We start from the raw sequence: 21,049 nt of genomic DNA on the forward strand, positions 1-21,049 counted from the left end.
CACGATGTAAGCAGAGAGGAAGTAGAAAAAGCAGTACATAAAATACTCATACGTCCCATCGTTTCTGACCGCAACTTCTACAGGGACAACCTGTACAATCTAAAAATAGCAAAAATGAAACTTTCGATCGATTTTTTTAATAAAGAGGTACTTAGGTACTTTTGTTCAACTCGATAAAATTTATGGTTTAGGAGATATGTAGATTTTTAGATCGTTGTACATGCCAAGGAAAACGTTCGCCTTAAAGAGAAATTCTGAAGAAAATTATCATAAATTGTAATTATTTATTGAAAATACTTACAGGAGGTATCTACTTACTCCCGAAGTCCCAAAACACCTTGTAGAATATAAAAATTAAAGCACCTCACTAGGTAGATACTAAATTTGTATGAGCTTTTCGCTTATCGTTAATGAATATGTTTTTCTGTAATTGAAAACATTTTAGGGGTGGTTTAATAATTGGAGGCCTATCTTCAAACCAAGGAAGTATGTTTGATAATGATTAATTCAAACTTTTTACCAGAATCACATTCATAAAATTCATATTTTTAATCACACTATAAACTATCAACTACTCTCATTCCAAAAATTTTGAACAACACATGGGGAAGATAATGGAAACATGAGCTGAATATAACAAGGATTAATTTAATACTTCAACACAAAAAAGATCAAAAAAACCACGATGTAAGCAGAGAGGAAGTAGAAAAAGCAGTACATAAAATACCAATGATTTTGCTAGAGCAATTATGGGAAAAATATGGCGTTACTTCAGAAATTAATGCTTTAGAATACATCTACAGTAAGAAAGAATATAATGAAGAAAAATATGGGGGCCTTGGAGGAGATGGAAATATGCAGTAAATATGAGACCGTAAAGATTGAATAGCAGAGGAATGAAATTAGAAGATATATTAATGAAAAGATAAATATAACAGGGAAACAATCCACTATTAGTTATGGTTAAAATAAAGAAACAACTGATTAAACACAGGATCAAAATGTAAAGAGACCCTGGAAGTAACAGCCTATGAGTATCCTCATAGAGGATCGAAAGATGAAAATAGGAATAACAAATAAGGAAAAGAAATCAACGATATTGTACTACACACTAAACAAGACTTTACTGGGCATAGAAATGGAAGTAAAAAACAAAAACTTGTGATAATGCCTAAGAGAACAATCCTAAGAGATTAAGGACTAGACATGTACAGGGAACTTTGGCATATGAATAAAGAACTAACCTATTCAACGCATTCAACGAAATGTTATTACTAATCATTTTGTTGATTCCTTTTTAGATCATAGTTAAGTATTCCTAGTAAGTACTCGAGAACTTTGCTTGGTTGCACAGATTTTGATCTTGTGGAAAATAACTTATTCATGTATCTAATCATATTAAGTAGGATGGTAGTATTTTTGAAAAGAGGATTATTCGTGCTTCATTCTAAAGGTATATTTACAACTTTTGCCTTTCAATTTGGATGAAGCAACCAAATTGATCCATAAAAGTGGATCATTCAATGCCATTTAATGTTGAAAGAATTGAGCATACTCAATATTGGCATGACAACGTGGTTGATCGAAAAATGAATGTGTAAATTTGAACGATTCACTTTTCAGCCAGTCGTGCGTTACGCAATGGTTTTCAACTTAAAGGAGGATCATACCCTTCTGTTCTTGGAACAATTTAAAAAGTATACCTGTCTATAGAATTATAAAACGGAGGGTGATGAAAACGAATTGTCGTGAAAATACTATTAATTAATTAATTAAAGATTTGAAGATTAGCGGTGTCACCAAAGAAATTGATAATTAAAAGTGTCCGTACTTGTTTTTACTTAAGTTAACAAAAATAAAAAGATCGAACTAAAGCGGCTGTTCGAACACGAGCGATTTTTAAGAAACTTTTGTTGACATAAAACCATACATGGATGAATAGAATCAAATTTAGTACCCACGACCTCCCCCACTTCCTCTCATTCTGATTACTCGGAAGTAGACAGAACTACAAACTTTCTTTCGACCCTCTGGATTGACGAAAAAAATAGCACTCCAATTTGCCCTCCTTTCCCCAGATGATAAAGGTACAGATGGTTTGGGTACTTCCCAACTATCAAAGAGAGCGGAAAACTAAAAATTGCGGAATCCGGAAGAGAAAAATCTGGACAGTACATAGATCGTATGCTACGATTTTTTAGAAGATGCAAACACAGAGAGAAAAATTGAAAAGTGAATTTCATGAAAAACTTTTTCCAGTCTGATGAAATTCCAATATGCCTGTCTGAAAATCCTGATTTTTCTCTTTTCAAAAATATGTGTATTATTGCGGTTGCCCCCCTTTTTGGGGGATCTAGGTTTATCCAAAAGTCGGAATATTTAAACATCGCACTTGAGGGGTGCAACTTTTTTACCATACACGATAGCGAATAAACGGAAAGTACCTTTTCGATACCAAAAAAAAATCCATGGATTCAAGCGAAGATGATTGAGGTATGAATCTGGATCCTTTTCTTCCAATTCTCTTAATAAACGTTCGAAGCTCCTAATGCTTGTCTTCTTAATACCTATGATCGCACCTACCAACGATGGCGTTTTCTTAGCTTATTATCGATCTCATAAGCGCACAGCCTCATTTGACGACATCTTTCGAAAAATATGTATTGAGAAGTTCACTTTCCAAATACTGTGTAAACAAAATTCCTTTAATTTCTGTTCCATTCAACAAAAGTGATTCAATTTGGTTAAACTGTCTATTTTCGCTCGAAATTTCACTAATCTTGGAATATATTGACACAGAATTCGTATGCATTATAACCTCTGTCATCTGAACAAAAATATTGACGTGTTATTCAGAAGGATATTTCGTGAGTATACGCTTCTATTATAACCGTCTCCTGAGGCGGTTGTGAGCGATAACTGCGTTGTTAATTTCTCTACAAATACTAGAAACTTGATAGTGTATAAAATCTATGTGTACAAAGCTAGATCGCACACATTTACAAGCAATGAAATACTATTTATAAGATGTGATAAATGGAAAATAATTCACAAATTTATTGATCACATCACCGCCACGTTGTCAACTGTTTCTATGTTTGTTATTCAAGTGCAGTAACTACAAAGTAATTGGATATAGGGTGAATAATATATTTCCAATTTCAATTCCTATTATTCTAAACACACATTTTCAACTCTAAATTTTGACATGATCATATTAATTTGTTTAGGTGTGACCGAAAAAGGTCAATCTTTGGCGCAACTAACCAGCAGCAAACAAAAGAGAGACGAAATAGATGAAAATGTAACTTCTATAAACAATCGTTACCAAAATGTTCTCAAAACCGCACAGAATAACATCAAACAATTGGAGGATTGCATGGACATTTATCAGCAATTTTATGATCTCCACAAAGCTCAACAAGACGAACACAAACAATTATGGGAGAAGTTAAACTCCAATTTGGATTATGGTGGTAATAAACAGGTGTTGGAGAAAAGGTACATAGTTATTCGTTATTTAGATTGGATCATAATGTAATGAATTCGTTTTTGGTTTAGTTTATTCAATCGAAATTATTTTTATTAAACTTTACGAGTGTTCATTACGGTACTTTGTATAATTTTTTTTTAATCACGATGTACATCCAGCATTCACTCACTTTTTTATATATCTAAAAACTAGATTATGCGAATAATTCATGCAGGTCCAAATCCTTTTCCTCATCCTCTTGATCGAATTCAAACATTTTTTTTTCTAAAATGGCTACAACTTAACATTTGATCACAGAACACAGTTGATTTATCAAATTTCTGGTTCTATTCTGTTTCAATTTCTGTTCACTTTTCTCACGTTTCAGCTCCGCTACAGTTATAGTTCTTCAAATATCAATTGCAGATTATATAAACTGGTTCGAAACCCTTGGCTACAATTTTGTTTGATCTACCACAGGCGTAGTAATTATTAAAAGGCATTCGAATCATTATAAATTGGACGGCATTAAACGCCTTTATTTAGACAGATGTACTTAATTGTAATCCTACTTGGAACTTAGAAACAAATCATTATCATACTTCGTTAACTTGCTACAACTGAATATTAAATTATAAAACGTAAATAGATGAGTAAAATGTACCTGCCTCTAAGGGCGATTTGTTTAAACAGGGAATCAGACGTGCAAAGAGCCCTTTTTGTACCCCGTTTGAAAGTAAAAACCATAAAGGAACTAAAACAAAAGAAAAAATACATTTCAATTCCAAAATATCTTTATAAATAATAATCGTAGTCAGAATCGTCTGAACTAAAGTCATCATTTGATTGAATTATGGAGGGTTGTAGAGAGGATGATGCCACATACTGATCTTCTTTTTTGAAAACAAAGTTTTTCCAAAGCTCTTGGTGGTCTGCTGCTAGAACGTTCTTTACGAGTTTTACAACTCTTTACTCAGTTCTGGGGACGAATGATTACATTTTCGTAATTCTGATTTTACGTTTGCAAATATTAACCCTAAAGGATTATATATGCAATAGTAAGGAGGCAGTTTGAGAAGAATATGATCCTGTTCTTTGCACATCTTTCAATATAATAAATTTTCTCTAACTTTAGGCCTTTAATAACAGTAAGCAATTCTTTGTTTGTCTTTTTTACAATCGCTGACATGAAAAGAAATTTTTTTTGTTAAGCGCAAATGCTAAAATTTGAGCTTACTACTAGTATTTGATATCTTTGTTTGTTTTCATTGGTAAACAGTGGAGAGGATGAGTCCACGTGGACTGACGGTTTGTTAGATGTTTACCGAATTTTATACGGGGAGTAAACATCATTTCTTAATTTGGTATGAATGCGTATTAATGAAATATTGATTGATCTTCGCATAACTGTCTTCTGCAATTGTTAATGGAACAACTATACCTGGCGTAAATTGGAAGCGCTCGAAAACATGACGTCCGCTTCAGAACGTGTTGAGTTTGTGACGAGTCCTCTGGGATTTCACAAAAGTTGCATAACGATTCTATCCACTAATGGCGACCATTTTCTTTTTATACGGCCGTACTTACTATTTTTACTTCGGTCAATTCAGTTGGTTAGTTCTATTATAAAAAGCCACATGTGTAGTTTTTAGGACAGAAATCTTGAATAATAAGTTCATATACGACCACAGGACCTAACTTCTTCATCAGGATAGTATCCATAAAATTCTAAATATATATTTCTGCAGTTATTCCAGTCTCCAAAAACTTTACAAGACTATTAATGTTCATGTTTTTGGCAGTACATTTAGAAATTTTTTATATTCTAGGTTGAGTTATATAATAGAGCTGCAAGATAGTCTTCCAGAAAACATGGCGAAACTTACGGACCTCGAAACTTACATTCAACAAAAAGCAATTAATTTACCTGCGCGTGCACAAGAAAACATGCAACGAGATGTCGAAAATATGAAATTCGAACGACAAAAGTTCGTAACTACTCTAGCTGATATTAAATCGGCTTTGGAAAATAAGTTAAAACAATGGAATGACTATGAGCGTAACATGGATAGGTTGTTAGCATGGCTGGCGGATGCGGAGATGTCACTGAAGAGCTACGCTTTGAAGAGTACTTTGGAAGAAAAACAAGATCAATTAGATAAATACCAAGTAAGTTGAAATTACAAACTAGTCGGGTCAAAAATATAATTACTGAAATCGATAATGCGTGATTCTATCCTCATTTATGAAATTTTTAGTGTGAACATTGAGGCTTTAAACATTCTTTTAATTCTTCTAGAATAGAACCTTTATTTTCTGTAAGTTTATACCCTTCGGTCATTTTTAAGAAGTGGTGCTCAGTTGGACCGTGCTACAAGGTGCAATTTCTTAAAATCGCTTAAAATACAATTACTGTGACGGGGCCATCATTAGTTCGGTCAGAAATGATCTGTTGACTCGTTTAAACATATTTTCTAATATTTTAAAACCTTATAGACTACAATAGAAATGGGGTATAGGCGTATATTACAGAGTCTCTTAGACCATTCTTTATCGGCATTTCTTTTAACTAGAATTGATAGTTGATTGCTTGGTAAACCATTCATGTTTAAAGTGTAAAGTCGTATATACATAATACAGGAGGAGCTGGGCTGTTGCCTGTCTGCCAGGAGTGAACCTTTAAAGTATCTTAAGCCAGATATGTCATAGTTATTTCAGTTTTACTATTTTTTGAGTTATGAAAGAACAAACTTGATAACTTGATTATTTTAATACTATTCACAATTCACAATTATTAGTAGTTATTAGACTGTTGAATTAAGGTCACTATTCTTCTTTTTTTTATTGTACTTTATAATAGTGACTACTCACTAATAACCTAAATATTCAACATTGAGCAACAATGAGCTACCTATATCTTTATTATAGTTCACTATCTATGAAAATTGAACTATAATTTGCTGCTATTCTAGTTATTGTAGCAGTTACAGTTGGCCCTACACCATATAGCAAATATTATAAAAGCAAATGACCTCCACCGAATAAAATGTAATGGAACAGTAGCAAGCAAGCGCTCTAGTGAATTTTGGAAATTACGCTTGATAAGTAGACAACCCAACTCACATATCGATTGTTACTGCGTTCGGCTATGTACGTCTAAAGCGTTACACATAATTAAAGAGAACATGACGCTGGTTAGCTATAAACATAACCTCAAAAGTTAATGTATATAAAGAAATTTGAACGCAATCAACGATTTTGGACGAATGTTTTGAACATAGATAAATGAATCGGGGTTAATATGAACTTTTAAACTTATTCAGCAAAGACTTAACAAAATATTCGATAAGAAAACCTGATTGTCGATTAGATTAGGAAGTTAATCGCCAGCTCTTGTCATGGAATTTTTAAATAGAAAAATGATTCCTTATAATCTGCCAAATTTATATTTGTACAAATTATATTAGCCTTTAATTGAGAGAAGTCATTTTTCAGGGTATCCGGAACTAAAAACTATACTACAGGTGAGGTTATGTTTTTGACGTTCAGCGCGTGAAAAATAGAAAGTTGGTTAACTCCGACGTCAAGAGCGCGTAAAAGCGCGATCTTTGTGTGCGTTATCACAGTTTCTCTACTAGTTGAACTATCTTCGACGTTTATGTTTGTCTAATGCGCGGTATGCTCGCGTTTATTCTATGTACCGCTTAATGACGGTATCGTTGGGCAATCCATTTGATTTCGATCTCAGCGCTCAGCTCGTGTTCGGTTACATATATTTTTGTATACCCTTATTAAGATCTATTTGTTTGTGAAAGAAATATTACAGATTTTTTTAACTTCTTTAATATTTTCATGCTTATCAATTAGCGAGAGTTGTTTGTACTCATGTATTCTGAGCTATTTTTTTATATGAAGTAAATAGTATTCGTAATGCATAAAAACTGACTGAGTAGAATACTTCCAAAGCTCACGATTTGATCACCATTTGAGTACGAATTGTTTCTCAATTGCTATACAGCAAATAAACATTTACTAGTTACTGTTCTGACCGGAAAACTTCATTTATTTTAGGTTAAATTTTCTCGTTATTCGTTTACTGTTCGTCAATTATCAATCTGAACAACCTATGTTCACGTGAGCGCGAACGACATTATCGAATGCAGCTTTGGGGGGTTTGGAAATGTCGTAAAATATATTTACAGAAAAGTTCTTTCCGGAAGTTGACCCTGTGAGATTTGGCAATTCCTTATCTGTCACAGGTTTCAACTAAGGACTACTTTTTAAAATTGACCTAAGGCTATGTTCCACAAGCAAAATATTTATCCCAGAAGATTGACTTAATATCAAATCGTTAAGGCTTCGTTCAGTTTTTTATGATCTTACTAAGATTCAGTTTCAATCAACCGCAGTGTAGAACCTAGTGAAAATACATTTTTGTGAGAATCGCCTATTTTTTTTTATTTGGCATATACTATTTTTGTTTTTGATTTATCTCTAGGAACTATCTATAGCGATCGAGTCTCGAAAAATAGATATGAAGGAATTTGTAACAATTACAGATCAACTGGAACAAGTAAGGATAAATGTCTACCGTATCTTTGTTTCTGTAGTAACTTCTCTACCTTCATGTATCTTCTTGTATAATCATTGGTATAATCCAAAGAAATAGAAAAATAAATGTTTTATATATAATTTCACATTAAGCGGGGTAGAAGTACCTTCAAATTGAGTGCAAATTTTACATAATTTTCTCTTGAAACAATGAACTCTTGAGTGAGTTAAATTGGCTTCACCGACAACCCACTTTTTTGTCGTTAATTGTATTTGTTTCGCTATTACTCTTGTTTCTTATTTTATGCATCACTTCGCTTCATAATTTCTCTCTAACCACCTTTGGTGTCTCATATAAACCAATTATATAACATGCAAATTTTTCAACTCTGATTGTTTAAATTCTCGCCACCACTTAGAATTATCCTTACTGTCTCTTCCTTTTCCAGCATCGTTCTACATGTCTGATACATTTTTTCTCATATAGTTTTAACACTACTTCTAACATTAAGAATGAAGTTTTTAATCGCTTTCTTGACCTTCCTCGATTTTAGTACTTCCGTCTCTGAGGTATTTGAAATATTTCTTGATATTCTTAAACATCCATTCATTTATACTTGATACTTTTATAAGATACCATTGTGTCCAATAATGACTTTTTGTCAGAATTTACACTTGAATAACTATTTTCATGTTAATTTTGAGCATAGTTGAGTCATATGGCGTTATTTCATTGAAGAAGGTAACAACCAAGGACTCTTCCACAAATAATAGAACAGTCTGCATAAACAAATCCCTCAGTCTGTCTTTTGACAGAAATTACATTTTAGTGAAACATAAACAAACAACATAATAATGTATGTATGGATTTGGGGTCTCTTATATACTGGAACCCATAGGATCTTTAGGATCTTTTGTATCCTTCTTCTTGCTGTGATACTGGAGAACCCAGTGTTCACAGCTGATCCATCAATCCCACTCCTTTTAAAAAGTATAGAATGTGGGATGACTTTAATCGCCCGAGGTCTTTGTCTTCTATTTCATACGCATCCAGTTGTAGTGCTCTGGAATTCTTTAGTGAATGTTGATAGAGTTTTCGTCCTCTGTGCACCAAAATCTGCACGCCGCATTATTTGCTAGGTCTAACATCTTCAGGTGTTTGTTAATGCGACAGTGCCCCTATATAACTCCTGTTAATATTCCTAGATTGTTCTTACTTCATTCACTACTACATTCATTCATTACTACATTCACCAGATCTACTATGGTTATAGTTTCCCAGAAGAGTCTCTGCCTGTTTCAGCTCCCGCAGGTTGTCCTAATAATTGGTTTTGCCCCTATCTACCTTATTTTCCAGTGATTTTCCCATTGTTCTGTAGCATAGCAGAGTTTAAGTCTCATGAAGAGCTTTTTTGCCCCGATTTAGCGATCTCATCAACTATTTTATTTCCCTTCCCGGAATCTATTGTAGGGTATCTTTATTTTTCTTGCCTAGCTCGTTCAATTTTTCCAGATGATATAATAGAGAATGTGGTTCCTTTGTTGTAATTTGTAACGTCACAAAATTGGAGTTACTGAGACTGTCCTATTCCTTGTGGAAGAATCCTTGGGTAAAAAAGCTGATATTTCGATTATAACGCAAGTACCCCATGGCTGCCCTGAATAAAACTACACTTATTCCCATTTCTCTTATAGGAATAGTTGAATACATTTTTATGGTACTGTATATGACAAATAACAGTTCAAAAACCTTCCAGAATGGCGCTGGTGTAGGTAAAGTGTACGGTATGGTTGACGCAAACAGTTCACTATTGAGCATTTCAAAATAAACTGGAAGAAGTTTACCATGATATTTATGAAATACCACCTTTATTTAACACGTTGAGCCCTGGTGCGGTCAATAGGCCCGAATCTGAACTTTCCTCTCAACCCAGAGCGATCCTATGGACCGCACGACCTATTTTATTCCAAACATCCTTGACGGCCATAGGATCCTTGGAACATTACTCTACACTTGGTTCATTTGATTTTGTCTTAGTTTTCATATTTTTTTTTATTTTCTTCATTCAAATAATATTTGATTACATTTTTTAACGTGTGCTAGTGTTCATATTACCTGTACCTATTTTTGATAAAAGTATAAAAAACATGACGAAAAACATATTACAACATAAATATAACATTGAAAAATTACAACAATGTGGTTTTTCATAACAAAAAATGCAATAAGAAATCACTTATTGAATTTCAGAATAATTTTTTGTTCACTGGACCCATCTTTTCTCACCTTTTGACATGGACCTTCTTTATTCACTAGACAATGGGTTTTTTGGTTATAGCGTCTCTTGATCAGCAACATTCCTAGTTGCATTCTTCAGTAACTACTTTGCTACACTGATTTAATAATTAATAATTGCCAAATTTTCTTTTTTGTTATACTTTTATAAGGAATATGGGTATTTACCATTGCTCTACCAAATAACAGCTCAATAGCAATTTTTCCTCACCACATGCACGTCCTACTGAAAAAAATGTTTCCCCTTGCCATTTGGTCAGATAGATATATAGAAGATTTACCTTTGTTATAGTTGGCCACGGTTTGAAACTTTACAACCACTCTTAATCGTCTGTCAATGTTTACTCTCTCATTAGCATGTAAAAAGCATCAACATCTCGCGCACTGGGCACTGGGGAAAGTTTTAGTAGTAAACTTTCCCTCAAGCCCAGAGCAGACACAAAAAACATCATTTTTCCGCAAATTTGTTTCGAATATTTTTTTTCTATTTTTCCTTGGATCTTTACCGCATATGGAGTGTGAAAATACAAAAAAAAATTTAGGACCCAGGAAAAAGTTTATCAATTTTGCTTGGGGCTCAATGTGTTAACACATTTCGATATTCCCTTTTTTCTAGAAATTTTTATGTAAAATTATATTCCAAGACTCCAGTAAACTCTTCATTTATTCAAATAAAACTGACAATCTCACTTTCTCTTTGACATTCAACAACCTTACTGATTTTTTCAACAAAAGAACACATACTACATTACAATTGTGCTCACTAAGTCTGAGCCCACACCACATATACATAGTCTCCAGTCAAATACTAAATTAACTTTACACTTTTTCATGCATGGGATCATGTTCTTACATCCTTCTATTCTTACCAAGTTATCGTCTTCAGAGACTGAAACAGTTTACCTTCAGCCTCTGAAGACGATAACTTGGTTATCTAAACGCGCATCAGATAGTGTAATTGTTAGTGTTGGTGTAGTGGTGACGTAAACAGTATATTCAGTAAAACTTGACTATATAGTGTCTTGATAGATTGCCTACACATTGTCGATGAGATCATTCCTTTCTGCATTGGACCAGATTTAAGACATTTAGACGTGAAAAATAAAAAACATTGTGTCTATCACAGCATTCCTGTTTTAGTATTGAAAATTTCGGGGGTTCCATTGAATCTATTCCGCTCGATATAGTTCTAGAAATTCATTCATTTGTCTATTAAGAAAATATTTTTAATAATAATTCACTTTGGATGTTTAAACGTCCTGAATTTGATAAAACCAATGTATTGCAAGACGAACGACGAGACAAATCCCTTTGATCCTCTTCAAAAAATCGTCAGCGGACGGTTAACTTCCAATACGAGCGCCGACGTCTTTCAACATTGTTACCAACCCTATTTAGATCATCCAAACGTACGACGAATTGGTCCTGAAACTGGCCCCAAAGTGTGAAGTAATTCATATTGTGTTCACTACCGATATCAGTTATCAGTGGATAGATGGATGACATTGAAGAACTTACTTATTGCTCTGAAATTGCTGGAGTACCACAAAAGGAGCTTGAAGCAAAATTACAAACCATGCAAGAGCTTGTTTTAAGAAAAGAAGAGCTACAAACTTTAGCGGAACCAGCTCAAACTGGCCCTAATGTGTGATCTTATTCATATTTTGTTCACTACCCACATCAGTTATCTGTTGTCAACCTAGCAATGTTGCCACATAGAATTATCGTTAGACAAACAAACTTAGTCCAAGTTAATAAAATTTGTTGTGAACGTTATCACTTCGATTTTGATGTAAGGAATTGTTTCTTCCGAGAGTAATACTTTGAAATTGGTGGATTTTGAAGGCATTGTTTATATAAAGAGAAAATATGGTTATTCAGAAGTTTACTCGTAAATATTTTTTTATTTCTTTGGATAATTAATAATAACAGGTGATGGCTGTCTATTACTGATCCATTTATATTTCTGTTAATATTTAATGTCTGGTTCCATGAATAGAAAAAGATGTTTCATATAAATTTGTTTATCATATTTTTAGGCACTGGGCTTGACTCTTAGACAAAACGAAACAGAATTTGATAGACTTTCTGATAATTCAGCCGAATTAGCTCAAAGTAGTGGAGATGCAAGAATTGCAAATAATGTTCAACAGATACTATCCAGATTCCAATCGGTACAAGTGACTGGTAAAGAAATACTCAAGAAATGCGAGCAAGCAGTTACAGATCACAAACTATTTTCAGACAAATATAGACAATGTGCTGATTGGATTTCAGTTACTAGAAATCGGTAAGGATGTAGCAAAATTATAGTTTTTCTTTGCAAAAATAAAAATATAGTTAAATATATATAAGTTTCGATTCTAGGTATGAGAGTTGTGCAAATAGTATTGATAGCGCAAATCGGCAATCTCTAGAAAATCAAGGAAATATAATCGAAGAGCTTTTTGGACAACAATCCAATGCTACATCTCTTCTTAATAGCACGATCGAAATGGGCGAGAAATTATACCCTTCAACATCGTTAGAAGGCAAAGAAATTATCAATAAACAACTTCAAGAACTGAAAGATGCCATGGACTCACTTTTCGATGAAATTGGCAAAACTGATCGAAATTTGAAAGCTAACAAAGTAATATGGTCTGGATTTGAAGAAAGTTTAACCAAGGTTTCTAGTTGGTTAAAAGAAAATGAAAAGCAGTTACCCCTAGAAGTAGAACTTAAATCCACTTTAGATGAAAAAAAAGCGCAATTACAAATATATAGAAATTGTCTACACGAAATAGCCTCACATCAGCAAGACATACTGGATTTAAAAGACAAGGCTAATAGTTTACCAGACCGTAATGAACTTATCGATAGCCAATTTAAAACTTCATCTGATCAATATGAAAAATTGTTAAAGAGAGCTCAAAACTTTGTGGAACAATATGAGATAATTGTTAGTAATCACCAACAATTTGTTAAAGCTCTTCATCGAGCAGACGAATGGATTAGTACTACAAATAGTAATATATCTAATTTGAGTGATCTAGATTTGGATAGGACAAGTTTACAATCTAATTTAGAAAGGTTGAAGGTAAAATTTAATAAATTATAATATTTTGAAGATGTTTTGTTATCATATTTATTCCAGGTACTGAAAGCATCAATCCGTGATGAAGAATCTAGACTACTTACTATTAAAGCTTTTGGCGATAAAGTCATTCTGGGTACCATTGATTATGGTCAAGCTAACATCCGGTCTGAAATACAAAATTCTCAAAAAGAATGGGCCGCTTTGGTATCAAATCTTGATGTAGGTTTTCAACAACTGGAAAACAAATTGCAGCTTTGGACTGATTACGAGGCACTAAAAGATAAATGTCTCCTTTGGATGCGAGAAACTGATAACAAATTACATTCTGTCGATCTTAAATCTACAGCTGCAGAAAAGAAAATACAATTGGATGTCCTCAAAGAGCTACAAGGTGAAATTAAAGCTAAAGAACTTGAAATAGATCAAGTAACTGAAAGAGCCCAGCAACTTAATAAAGGTATCATGGGTAGACCCTCACAAATATCAGAATTGGGTGTTAGGTACCAGCAAATTTGTCAGAAGATTAAAGATTTAACCAACCGTTGGCAACAGCACGTTACTAATCATCAAGATTTCGACTCTCAAGTTGATCAGTTTTCTCAATGGATGGATGATATTAAAGAAAAACTCACGTATTGCTCTGAAATTGCTGGAGTACCACAAAAGGAGCTTGAAGTAAAATTACAAACCATGCAAGAACTTGTTTTAAGGAAAGAAGAGGGTTCGTCTAAGTTACAAACTCTAGTTGAACTAGCTCAAACGGTGTTAGCTAATACAGCTCCTCAAGGCCATAACGAAATAAATGAAACTTTAGTTAAACTGCAAGAGGAATGGTCTAATCTAGCCACTTCCATGGTTGAATCTAAAGGTCATCTTGATGATGCATTAACAAAATGGGCGGAAATGGTTGAAGAAATCAAAGCTCTGGTAAAAACTATAGAATTACTGGAATCTCAATACGAAGAACTGTCTGAACCACAATCTACCCTTAGTGAAAAGAAAAACATATTGGCGAAAATAAAAACATTAGAAGAGAAGACGAGAGCTGAGAAGATTGATGTTGACAATTTGAAAGCACACATCGCAGAAGTTTTGCAGAAGAAAAAAGGTAGTGAAGCTACTGAAGAGGCTCAAGAAACATTAAATAGATTCGACGCTATAGCTGCAAAGATATTTGTAAGTATTTGAAACTAGAATTAAGTTACCCAAATGAACGAAAAAAAATGACAGAAACTTTGAAAAAGCTCAATAATTTTTTGTGAGAGTTGACGTGGTGGAAATTGACAGTAGAAAGGAAATCGCTTAAAACTAAAAACAATGTAGGATAGAATGAATATGACTAAAATTAAAGCTTGATTGTCAGACGCGGTTTCAGCTTCTTAGTTTGGGGCGGTCACGGATTAAAATAAAATAAAGAAAAAATGGAAAAAACAGTAAAACTGTTAAAGAGCTTTCCATAGGTGAATTTTCTTAACTGAAAACCAGAAAATCTACATAATATTTTTCCGTTTGGAAACAAAATTGAAATATTTGAAGCTTTCTCTTCTTTAATTTACATTTTTATAAAGATAAATTTTATTTTCACCACTAATACTCTAATCGATATTTGAGGGCATATTTAGGTACTGGAAAGTGCCTTCTACTCTGTAAATGACTAATAATAATATTTAAATCCTATAATTACCTATCACTGTTACCTATAATTTTGTATCTTTATTTAGTCATTTTTATATTTGTTTTTTAGTTTTTACAACCTTTTTTCTATAAATTGTAACAATTTTTTGACAATAATGCATTTCTCTCTCTCTCCTTTTGACCCTGGATTATATGGATCAACTATCAGATGATTGCGGATCCTAACCCAGAACCCACCCTGACTCTGACTGAGATTTAGATCACAGTTTCCGAACTCGCCTTCAATTTTTGTTGGGAACATCAAATGTACATGATCAACAAAAATCTTTGATCTTTATTTCTTTATACGTGCGTTAATTTTTCTATGATATTTATTCAGTTGTTCCTTATGTTTAATAATCGTATCAAGCGAAATTTCAACTCACACGAATTGGGCATCAAATGTCAATACTAATAAGCAATTTTTATGTTGTAATGCAAAAAATATGAAAACCTCAAACTTCAATAGCTAATACGTTATATTGATCATGAGAACTAATGATAAATAATCATATACGGGGGATTAACAACTTTAATAAACGAAGAAATCCGTCAGCTGCGCGCTCCTTTTCAGTCTCACAAGTGAGACCTAATAAGTTTTTATCCGCAATCTGCACAAGCTTGAGACCGTGTGATTAGGTGGGTTTTGTGAACTTAGATTATAAGTGAGGTTAAGGACATCACGCTGTCAGATTTTGACATCAAAATAAGCAATTAAGTACACAGTACTAAATTATTGAATACAGTCATTGATGTAAATAATCTTATTGAGAATATTAACTTATATTACGTGTTCCTGTCATTCACTGAGCAATGACGTCATTATTTGAGTATAAGATACTCACATAACTAAGTTTACTTGAATGTAAAAGGAAAGCAGGCCATTGACAAGCGACAAGTGACTTCCGTTTATTTAAACCTTACTTTATTTAGAACCTTTAACCTCAAATATCTCAAGACAAGGTCATAAGATTTTTATGAATTTTTTGAAACAATTTTAAAATTGTCATCATATTGAAGGTGTACAAGCGTACTCAGATAATTATCTCTCTTCCCGGATTTACTTTAATTTTTGAATTAATTTTTCATTGTAGAAACTATCATTGGATAAAGATGCACAATACAAGGACCATAAACTATACAAAGAAGCTTATGATGAAGTTCAAAGATGGATGACAAGGGCTCAAGAGAAAGTACCTCAACTTCAGAGACCTCTGAGCGAAAAATTAACAATAGATACTCTTGCTGCTCCTTTGGATCATTTATTAAATAAAAAAGCGCAGGGTGAAGTTTTGTTGGAAAATTTGGAGCACACAGCTCAAGTTGTTTTACCAAATACAAGTGAAAAAGGCCAAGAGTTGATAAACAATGACATCAGAGCCCTAAGAGAATCATTCGATAGATTATTCAAAGACTTAAAACAACAAAGAGAACAATTAGATGCAGTTTTAGCTAACTGGAGAGACTACAAAGATGAATACGAAAAAGTTTCAGATTGGTTACAACAAATTGCAATTCTTATCAAGAATCAAAAAATTGCACTTATGTCTAACCTTCCAGAGAAGGAGAAACAAGTTAAAGATGTTGAAGGTATATTACAAGATCTCGTAAACGGAAAAGAACAAATTGAAAAATTAAATAAAACTGCAAGCATTCTATTGAAATCTCCATTAGAAACCCATGTCAATCACCAACTTCAACAACTTAATTCGAGATACCAAGTTGAGTTAAGTTTAGCAAATGATGTGCTCAAAAAAGTTGAAACTAATTATGGACAACATAAGGAATACGCTGATAATCTGGAAAAAACTAGAGCTTGGATTGATAACGCTCGAGAACTTATAAGAAATTGTTCCGAAGCCGTTTCACATAGCAGCAGAGAAACGCTGCAGTCTCATCTCAATAAAATCCAAGATTTACTTCTAAGACGCGAGGATGGACAAAACCTAGTTCACACAACTGTTAACTGCGGGGAAAAAGTTTTAAGAAATACTAGATCTGATGGTAAAGAAGCTATAAATAATGAATTAAAAGAAATACAAAACGATTGGGAACGCATTGTTAAAAAATTGTCTACCACAAAAGTTAACCTTGAAACAGCTTTACTTCAATGGGCAGACTACGATAGTTCATACAGTCAATTACAACAATGGATAACTGACCGAGAAGCTAAGCTACAACAAGTCACTGAACCTAAAATTACAAAATTAGAGAAGAAAGGACTTGGTAGTCTACCCATTGGCGACAGAAAAGCTACTTTACGTGAAACTGGGAGCATATTACAAGATATTGTTTCATTCGAACCTATGATCCAGTCTGTAGCTTCTAAAGCTGAAGATTTAAAACAAGCCGCACCAGCGTCAGAAATATCAACTAAATATGAAACGTTGTCTAGACAAGCTCAAGAATTATACGACAAACAAAAAGAAGTAGTTGAAAAACATGAGGCGTTTGTTGACGCTGTTAATGACCTTCATCAATGGATCCGCAATGCCCGTGAACGTCTAGGAAAATGTTCCGAACCAACTGGAGACAAAGAAAGCTTAGGAAGTAAGCTTTCACAACTTAAAGCACTTAAAAACGAGGTTTCAGAAGGCCAACAAAAATTGGAACTTGCTATTGATCTTGCAGATAAAGCTATTCCATTCGCTGATGATATGGATAAAGAAATTATCGAAGAAGAAGTCGGTTTGCTGCAAGAAGATTTCGATAATTACGTAGAAAATTTGAATCATACAAAGAGTTTATTAGAAGTTGGAATTGTTAAGTGGACAGAATATGAAGATCAATATAGAGATGCTTTGGAATGGTTATCACAAACAGAAAAAATGATACAATCTTTCAACAAACTTCAGGATAGCTTAGAAGAAAAAAGAGCAGTGCTAGAACACTTCCAATTACAACTACAGAATCTGTTCGATTGGCAATCTGAATTGGACCGATTAAACATGAAAGCTCAGATCTTATTGGAAACATGTGCTGATACCAGAGTAAGTAATGCTATAACGCAAATATCCACCAAATATAACGCGATATTATCACTTGCTAAAGAAATTATGAGAAGATTGGAATTACATTACCAAGAGCATCAACAACATAATGCTCTTTGTCAAGAATGTCAAGATTGGATGGATAGAACAAGAGATAAACTCAATAGTTGCCTCGAAATACCTGCAACCTTAAACGAAATAAATAATAAATTACAAGCAGTTAAAAGTATCAGAGCATCTCTCGAACAAGGTCAAAACAAGTTAAGATACATCCAAGAACTTAAAGAACGCGTTATAATGAATACAGAACAATCTGGCGTTGCTAAAATTAAAGAAGATACAGAAGTTCTTCGTTTGGATATGGAAAAACTTTTGAATGATGTACAAGATGCTAGATGCAAACTTCAATCAAGAGCCAATCAACTAGAAGATATTGATAAGATATACAAACAACTATTGGAATGGCTCCAGGAACAAGAAAGTCAAGTCCAATTAGATGATGGTTATCTTAACGAATTAGGAGAAAAGAAAGCGAAATTAGAAAAACTTAGAGCTATTCAAAAAGAAATTGACTCACACAATGATTTAGTGGAAAAACTTGATAATAAATTACAAGAAGATTCTACATTTATTACTAAAGAATATGAAAACGTGATACAACGTTACCACAAATTCAAAAACGATATACAATCAATAATCTCGAATTTAGAAAATGAAGTAGCGGATCACGAGAAATATAAAGATTGTTATAATTCTGTTTGTGACTGGATCAGGAAAGCACAAATTGAAATCCAATCATGTTCAGATCTACATCAAGAACTTGATAAAATCATTGAGAAGGAAAGTAAAATTTTAGAAATATCAAATTCATTAACGGAATGCGACGATTTAATACATAGAACTATAGAGTATAGTATTTTGGTGATGAAAACCACAGGATGGGAAGGAAATGATATAATCAGAAATGAAATAGATCAACTTAATACTGATTGGGAAGGCCTTCAATTTATATGTGAAGATACTAAAAAATCATTGAGAAACTGTAAAGAAGCATGGGAAGAGTTTAAAAATTCATATAATTCTGCTAACGATGCTATAGATACAAATCAGAAACGTTTAAATGAAAACTTGAACGTAGAATTTAATGAAACGAATCTAGAAAAATGTCGCAGTCTCTTGGAAGATATAACCGCTCTTAAACCACAAATGGAAAATCTCACAGACGTTTGTGAAACCCTGATAGAATACAGCGCCATTAGTTGGGTGAGAGACAAGACTGTTCAACTTCAATCTAAATACATAAACCTTCTCACGAATATTCAAAGCTTGGTATCCAAAATCGAAAAGAACTTAACAGATCAAACAGAATTTTTGAATATTAAAGCTGAGCTGGAAACATGGTTACAAAATGCACATAGTGCAGTACAAGAATGCGTAGGTGTTTGTGAGGAAGCTATTATTAAAGAGAAACTGGGAGTGATTTCTAATATTGCTGCTAATATGGGTGAAGGACAAGGACTTTTAACAAAATTACAAGAAGCTTTTGGTAAAGCCATAAACGTAGCAACGAATGAAAAACAGGCAGAGCTTCGAGATAATATGACAACATTAAGAAACAGCTGGGATCAAATTAATATGGATATTAAATCAATTCAAGCTCAACTTAAAGCTAGTCTAGCTAGATGGGAAGAATTTAATAAAAATACACAGAAATTCGAAATATGGTTAAATAACACAGAAAGTAAACTTCAAGAAAAATGCTCTAGTAGAGGACAAGTTAGTGAGATTAAAACACTATTGGAGAGATTCAAAAACCTCCAAACGGAAATTCAAAATAAAGAAACGGATTTGGATAGATTGAAATGTGAAGGCCAAGATCTCAGCGCTTGGGTTAAACAACTTTCAGTTCTAGAGCCAGTACAACAACTCGAATTGAGATATAAAAAATTGTCTGAATCTTGCAACGCTATTAAGGAATCTTTTGAAAACGAACTGGAAGATTACAACATTTACCACCAAAAACTACAAGAAACCGAAAAATGGTTACTTCAAGTATCTTTCCAACTGATGGCTCACAATTCTCTATACATCAGTAACAGAGAACAGACAGAAGAACAATTAGCCCAACACGAAACGCTTTTAGAAGAAATACAAAAGTATCAAGCGATTTTGGACGACGTTAGAGGCAAAGGACAGGCTCAAATGATCAAATACGAAAAAGAAGCACCTGATGTAAAAGACACAATAGAAAAACAATTGAGTAACGTTCAAGACAGTTATAACTCTTTACTACAAACCGCAATTCAGATAAAGAATAGATTAAACGATTCTCTGGCTAAATTTAAGGAGTACGAAGATACATTAGACAGCATCATGCAAAATTTAGATGAATTTGAGCCAATCATAGCTCAAGAGATCGAAAAACCAATTGAGAATTTAGCTGATGCCAAAGCTCAACTAGAAACTGCTAAGGTAAGTGATTATCTTTATTTGTGTTTAAAGGATAAAATTTCAAATTGCATTAGGCAATAATTAGTTCGCAACATGTGAAGATATGACATTTAGTGATGTAAACCTAGATATCTAAAGGTTTGGTGTATGAGCTAACAATGAGGTCCAGAGTGTCTAGTCTTTTCAGTCTTCAAGTTCGCAGTGGACTTTACTAAAGTCTTGGAATGGCCTTATAGTCTATTTTGATACCTAGTAGCAGTCATATGAATAATCGTTCTTATATGAAGATATCTGTGTAATATGTTGTTATTAACGTACCAAGGAACATCGCAGATTTATCTCAATATTTTTGACTGGAAGGTATTATTTACATATATCAGTCGCTTGCGGTTTCTCAGCTTCCCCCTTCGAGTACCGTTTGTCCAGAAAGGCTTCAGTAAATACTTATAAATTAGCAGTTTTTTGCAGTGAGTTGGTAAATTCCAAAAATGCTACTACTGGTATGAGTTTGAATATTCATTTGTTCACGTATCGTA

At 33.4% G+C, this 21,049-nt stretch overlaps 1 protein-coding gene across 5 annotated transcripts in view; it reads left to right on the forward strand.

The window, feature by feature from the left end:
• Positions 1-21,049, forward strand: part of LOC130895715 (muscle-specific protein 300 kDa) — a 205,197-nt gene that overhangs the window by 91,091 nt on the left and 93,057 nt on the right. For 4 of the 5 annotated variants that reach the window (XM_057803203.1, XM_057803205.1, XM_057803204.1 and 1 more), the window contains exons 13-19: positions 3,231-3,501; positions 5,302-5,641; positions 7,971-8,045; positions 12,359-12,609; positions 12,687-13,398; positions 13,456-14,574; positions 16,167-20,534. In XM_057803203.1, the coding sequence (XP_057659186.1) occupies positions 3,231-3,501; positions 5,302-5,641; positions 7,971-8,045; positions 12,359-12,609; positions 12,687-13,398; positions 13,456-14,574; positions 16,167-20,534 (7,136 nt within the window). The remainder of the gene's footprint in view (positions 1-3,230; positions 3,502-5,301; positions 5,642-7,970; positions 8,046-12,358; positions 12,610-12,686; positions 13,399-13,455; positions 14,575-16,166; positions 20,535-21,049) is intronic. The other variant, XM_057803208.1, reaches the window with a different exon arrangement.

The sequence above is a fragment of the Diorhabda carinulata genome, chromosome 6, assembly GCF_026250575.1.
Source record: "Diorhabda carinulata isolate Delta chromosome 6, icDioCari1.1, whole genome shotgun sequence".
Lineage (NCBI taxonomy): Eukaryota > Metazoa > Arthropoda > Insecta > Coleoptera > Chrysomelidae > Diorhabda > Diorhabda carinulata.